Below are 6,168 nucleotides of genomic sequence, written 5' to 3' on the forward strand. Positions count from 1 at the left end.
CCCTAGTAACTTTGTATGACACCGAAAATATGCAAACCCTCACGATTCTGGAGCAAACCTTGGTTGAATTCATCCCTGCGTCAATTACCAGCCATTTAACTTGGCGCACGAACATTATTCAAAGGTAGAGCGAGCCACTGACATGTATTTTGTGCGACGTAGCGACCACTTGACCTGAGAATAATAGCGTTGCGAAGGCGAATCTCCTGTCGCATGCTCTGATCGAAGCAGACGACAAACGCGAGCAGACGACGGCTTGGCCGACAGGCACAGCTTGTGATTGGTTGTGAAGCAATACCCTCTACATCAGCTCACTCCGTGACGTTGCCAAAACACTTCTTTCATCTGGCACGCCTGTCCTGTTCGTCATATCACCCCCCTCGCACATAAGAGAAAATTTTGTCACGCCGTGAAAATAGTGCAAGTACTTTCTAAGAGCTCTCTTATCATCTTATGTGCTGCGCAGTTGTCGAAAACAACATGGCGTCGTAAACAGCATATCGGTCGGTGCGACTTTCAGCAAACGCTTCTCGCACGAGTTACTTCAGCGTTTGACCGGATGTGTTGTGATAACAGCAGCTCTTTCGGTGCGTGTAAGCAGTGCGGAAAGCTGTGGCAGTGCAATGGTGTACGGTGAAGCGCAGCGAAGCCTGTGCGTCGGTGTGGTTATCAAGCGGGGATCGGCGTCGATGTATCGACGGCAACTAGCACTCGAGAAGCCTGCAATGTGTGTTTGTGTGCCGGTAACAGTTCGTTCGCTTGACTTTCCAGTCTCTCAGTTTGGTGCTGTGCGACATTTCGGACTGACAGCGTTTTGACACGTTACTTGAGTGACCCCAAGTACGTACGGAAACGTATGAACTACGCGCTCGGTTCTTGCTTCGCCACTAGTTAGCCCGTACGCTTCTATTTACTTGAGAGCAATGTACTGTTCGGGAGTGAAACGATGTTCGTTGTGAACAGTGGTGCTGTGTTGACGTTCCAAGGCTTGTGAACAAGCTGTGCTCGTGTGACCCAAAATTGAAAGACAGCGTTGATAACTGTTTTGCCCTGCGAAGTCGTGGTGGGGCAGCTTGGCGCTTTTGTTTGTTAAGTCGTCACTTCTCCTTTTTGTGATAACCATAGTCCTAGCGCTGCAATGTGATCAACCAAAACTGCGAGATGCTACTTTCTGTTGGGGATCGTGTTACTTTGGAAGCGCGCCTAGACTGTTCTTCGGTAACAAATTGAGAGTTCTATGTGGCAGCGAGAGCCCGTGAACGTCAAGCTTCCCTCCAGCCCCCCAAAAAAGCAAAGATTTCACCGGTGCCTTGCTTTGGATGAAGTTGTAGGCCAATATCGCCTAACTACAGGTTTCCGAGTTCGTCTGGCCATCGTTTTGCCCGGCACTAGAGCCTTGACAACAGCCGGTCATGGCCAGTACTTACACTTTATCAATGGATGTCCACGCCTGGCCAGCCCTTCATTGCTGTCATTGGCAGCTTCCAGTCTGCAGATGCCCTTTGCCTGTTGGCCGTACTTGGTTCCTTATGACACCGACGGCTACTAAATGCTGCCATCGGTGAGTTCACCTTGCAGAACTAAATTTCACCGGTACTATAAATCACGCAGTTCTATAACGTGTGCAAGTTTTTAAGCCCATCAGATGTAATGTTTCTCTATGGTAAGTTGAAGCATGAAAAATTTACTACTACTGTTATATACATACATATATTATGCAGCAAATACATAAAAAGTTTTTTGTGATTTGATACAAGTGAGCTCAGTGAGCTCTTGTTTGATTATGAGGTTGGGCCTGTCGATTGACCACGTTTGATAGTTGGAAAGTTAATGTGAATTTATTTTTCAGGAGCCAGCTTGCACTTAAAAAATTTATGTTATTTTGGAAAATTAGTTCTATAGATGATTACCACTGTGGTAGTACTATACTTCAGTAGGACATATGTATTGCGGTACGTAAATTTTACATGAGGCTTCAGTTTATTTCAAAGTGATTATAGCAGCTTTTGGTCACTTTAGCGAAGTGATAGCTTCCTCAAATAAGTATTAGAAGTGAGTGCTTTTAATGATTGTTTTTAAATATCTCGTTTTTGGTTCTTCACAGATCGCAGAGATTGGTTTGTTAAGGTCCTGTGATGCATCGGTTGCACATTCTGGCACATGAATCCTCATCATTACTTGGAGCGAGCACCTGTACAAAAATAGGAAGGACACGTTCTCCCTAACTGTGCAAGCCTATGTCACTGCTGGGACTGTTATCATTCAGCGGATGTGGCGTGGAAGCATGCATGGCAGCCTCATCTGGAAAGACTGCAATCTGCTTGGGAGCTTCGAGGGCACAAAACTGCTTAACGGCTGGCTGCAAGGTTAGTTTTTCTTTAATACATACGATTACGTGAACACCACTTACTGTGCACAAATTGAAAACCCAAGCATGGTTGCTTTCAGTGGATACATGTAATATTCTTACACATAATTCTTATTCAACATTTATAAAACTAAATTGCAAGGTAATTGAGAATGTTGAAAGCTGAAAGCCTGCAGCTTATGAATGAAACTCCAATAATCTGAGACTCAAAAGCTTGTGCTTTGAAATGAGCACAAATACTTTGATTCCTTATTGAGCTCTCGAGCTTGTGACTCTCTCTGTGGATCAAGTGCTCTGGAAGGAAATAGCAAGTGGGTGAAAATTGCCTGGCTGTTCACAACTTGCAAGGAGAAAGACCTATTGAAGAAGCCTCAGATGACATAGGGCCAGTAACTGCATCTTTTACCTAATGTAGCTTTTTCTCTCTCAGTGCTGTTGCTTGTGTTTCAGCCGAACATGTTCACCACGATTGCATAGTGATATATATTTTTCTACAAATTGTACCTGACCTAAGTATGCATTGTTGATCTCTAAAGGTGACGTTCAGTGTGTTTCAAAGCCATGGCTTCTCATTTCTCTGTCTGTGGCTAGCCTACTTCAGCAGCCGAGCGATGCAGCTAGCACACATGCAATCCAAGTCATGGAGCGCTCCTTTGGTGTTCTGTGCAGGACACAGCATATCCATCCGGCAAGACACTGGTATCAACAATAATGGTGAGTTTTGGTGGCACCTGTAGGAGCCCGTTGTGATTGTTGCGTATGATTATTTCCCCTGATGAAGTGCATTTTTGAAAGGTTTTCTTCATTTAGAATAATAGATGTCAGTAACAAGCACACTCATAATCCTCAAGTTCTTTGTGTCTTCTAGACTGCCCATTAGCTCCTATATGCGGTATGGTGAGCTGGCTATGTTAGACAGCCTTAAAGTTATCAACATTGGCTGTTGTGTTGTAATGCAGTCTAACTTGTGTTTCTTAGTGAACTTATTTGTGGTCTACTTCTCGCACCTAGTGTAAAGTCAAAATAAAAGAAACTCTATTGGCTTTTGATGCCTGTCAGAAGTTTCATGCCTTCATCTATAACATTGTGGTTTTGCTCTTGTATCATACTAAATATATTTTCAGCCTTCACTGTTTGTGTGTGTGTGTGTGTTGAGGCTTGTCATTGGCTTCTGAAAATACAATATCTGTAAATATGACCACATAATTAACAACTATACACTCTTGCATGTAGCATGGTTGTAACAATGATCTGTATTTTTCTAAGTTCCAGCAGTAACAAGGGGTTCGGTGCTCCACGGTCATGTACAGTGTATCAAGAACAGAGCACAGAAGACCAACAAGTATAAAGGGACTGCCAGTGACTGTTCTCCTGCTCAAAGTTTACAACAGCGGAAAGAGCACATTGTGATGTCAGGAGCAGCTGCTGCTTAACTTCTTAGCAGTGCATTATTCAGCAGTTCCTTTGCTTGCATTCGAAATTATTTAAATTTTGCATGGAAGATACCAAACTATGACACTAATTTAAAGGCTGCTGTAGTGTTAGTGGGCAAATATTTTTGAGCTGAAGCTTTTAACATGTGTGTTAAGTGCCTGCGTGCCTCTACATTTGCATGCCAGAAATCACAGCATCCATGGTCGCCAATGGTAACTGTGTTTGCATTCTTTGTAGTACAAGAAGTAAAGCCATTGATGCAGTAATTATGTACTTAGTCGATGTAAACCTTCTGTGTACACTCATTTGTATAGCACCAATGATGCCATGAGTGTATAAGCTCTGGGAAGTGAATCTATGTGGATTATTTTATTTGGAAGGAAGAGGATCATCACTACTGCTAGTATATCTTAACAGTAGATTTTAGTGCTTGGGTATTATCCCACTGCCTGTCCGTCCTTCAACAGTCTACTTATCTACTGTGTAAGTGTAACTTTTTAAATGTATACTTTGCTCAGATAGGTTTGTTCAGAATGTAATGCAAGTGACTTATCATCTATGCAGCTCTACTCAGACTAGAAATAAAAGTGGTTATTTTTATATGTAGCTATAGCATGCATTCACTTGTGCTTTTCTAGGTGCCTGTACAATTGTTTAGCCCTACAAAAGTGCTGTTATAGTCTAATATTGAATCTGGCCTCTTAAAATAGTTTGTTAGTGGAAGTAAGAATGTGTTTACAACCAATATTACTATCCTCAGATGAACTGTGAAAACTCTGTGGAAATTTATTTACAGTTTTTGAACGTTGTGAAGGCAAATGTTATGTTCTTTTATTGTGGTCCCTGTTTCATGCAAATGACACATAGTTACTTTGCAGTCGCATAGTATTAGTTGTTATTTTACACATATGTGCTAGGCAACATCGCAGTTGAGGCCAGCAGCAAGACATACATGCAGTGCACTGGAGCATCACCTCACATAGTGTACAGTCTTTGCCCACCAGTAAACTCAATATTTTTCAAGCAGACTAATAGACAGCTGTATGGGAACTGTGTTGGTGTGCAAACTTTGAAGTCTTCTTGAGAAGTGTTTTTCATCATTTTTGTCCAAGTGAAGTAGCTACCCAAGGCCACAACTGGTGGGAATGTGGTGGTTTCCTCTCTCCAAAAGCACTCCTACCAGCTGCCTCAATGTTAGCATGGGGTGAATTCACGAACTGGAAAAATAATTGGTCTTTGTTTTCTTGGCCGAAAGAGTCACTTCCACCGTTGAGCCACCACGACGCGCCAGAATAGAAACTTTTAGCTAAATAAAGTTGATTCTACTTTTGAGAAGTGTTTTGGGGAAACGAAATGGCACCTATAGCTGTCAATATAAACACTGTTTGCACCAAGGAGCTTAGTAGCTTATAGTTGTATTATTCATGTATTGTCTATAATTCACTCGCGCTGTGCCAACTTTCAGCCCAAGTGTCCTAACATGCTTTGTTAGTGGGTTGTGAATGAGCCAAGCTATGTAAATAAACAGAGTGATATTGCAGACATGTACAAAATATTGATGCACAGCCCTTTTCTTTAGCATGACACATTCAAAGGCTTTATTGTTGTGTTTTTTATAAAAACTGCTTGTCACTGGGCAGCAGCGGAAAACTATGCATCAAGCTTTTGCGAGATGGTTCGAGAAACACCGTGTTCAGACATAACAGTGCCGGTGGATTTCTCTCGTAAGTTACTTTCTGTAGTATATTCAAAATGAGTGTATTAGAATTGTTGTTTTATAGCCATTCATTTTATTATTTACACCTGAGTGTATGTATGTATGTATGTATGTATGTATGTATGTATGTATGGGTGTATATATGTATATGTGTGTGTGCGTATATATATGTATGTATGTATAGGAATGCCGAGGATTTCCGATGGACAGTGCGACATTCCTTGAGCAGCTCGTCGACGGTGTTCGAGAGAAACACGCGTCGACAGTCACTCAGTAATTCACGAGGTGCACCGTGTCGCAAAATGAGATGGTGAAAAAGAAAGGACGCAACGTCTTTCGCAGTGGTAGCAGGCAGCGCAGATCTTTCAGCGTAGCGTGTCAAATGATCCACGGCGACGATAATCCACCGGTTGCCTCGAAGAGAGTTGGGTAGAGGACCATAAATATCAATTCCGACGCGGTCGAATGGTCTCGCTGGGCAGGTTAAGGGTTGCAAAGGGCCAGCAGTGCTGTGAGAAGGAGTCTTGCGTCGTTGACACGTGGTGCATGACCGAACGTACTGGCGAACGTGCCGATACATGCCGCGCCAGTAGTATCTTAGACGAAGGCGAGAGTAAGTCTTAAATACTCCAGCGTGGCCACACTGGGG

General features: G+C 42.8%; 1 protein-coding gene across 6 annotated transcripts; it reads left to right on the forward strand.

The window, feature by feature from the left end:
• Positions 1-222: 222 nt before the first annotated feature.
• LOC142818135 (uncharacterized) lies at positions 223-5,355 on the forward strand. 6 transcript variants are annotated; one of them, XR_012895607.1, is made up of 4 exons: positions 223-1,561; positions 2,105-2,366; positions 2,970-3,082; positions 3,635-5,355. XR_012895607.1 is itself a non-coding variant. In XM_075896514.1 (4 exons), the coding sequence occupies exons 2-4, from the start codon at positions 2,270-2,272 to the stop codon at positions 3,799-3,801; spliced, it is 387 nt and encodes a 128-aa protein (XP_075752629.1). In that variant the 5' UTR covers positions 223-1,561; positions 2,105-2,269; the 3' UTR covers positions 3,802-5,355. The 6 variants fall into 6 exon arrangements, 4 of the variants coding, with proteins under 4 accessions (XP_075752629.1, XP_075752630.1, XP_075752631.1 ...); XR_012895608.1 differs by having other exon boundaries at positions 3,641-5,355; XM_075896514.1 differs by having other exon boundaries at positions 2,960-3,082.
• Positions 5,356-6,168: the final 813 nt, after the last annotated feature.

This window comes from Rhipicephalus microplus, chromosome 5, assembly GCF_043290135.1.
Source record: "Rhipicephalus microplus isolate Deutch F79 chromosome 5, USDA_Rmic, whole genome shotgun sequence".
NCBI classification, from domain to species: domain Eukaryota; kingdom Metazoa; phylum Arthropoda; class Arachnida; order Ixodida; family Ixodidae; genus Rhipicephalus; species Rhipicephalus microplus.

Excerpts from the sequence above, each read along its gene's own strand:
- LOC142818135 (XM_075896514.1), top strand. The coding sequence starts at position 2,270 with ATGTGGCGTGGAAGCATGCATGGCAGCCTCATCTGGAAAGACTGCAAT. Across the intron at positions 2,367-2,959 it reads GCTTAACGGCTGGCTGCAAG|CCTACTTCAGCAGCCGAGCG; the intron begins GTTAGTTTTTCT and ends GTCTGTGGCTAG. Across the intron at positions 3,083-3,634 it reads CACTGGTATCAACAATAATG|TTCCAGCAGTAACAAGGGGT; the intron begins GTGAGTTTTGGT and ends TATTTTTCTAAG.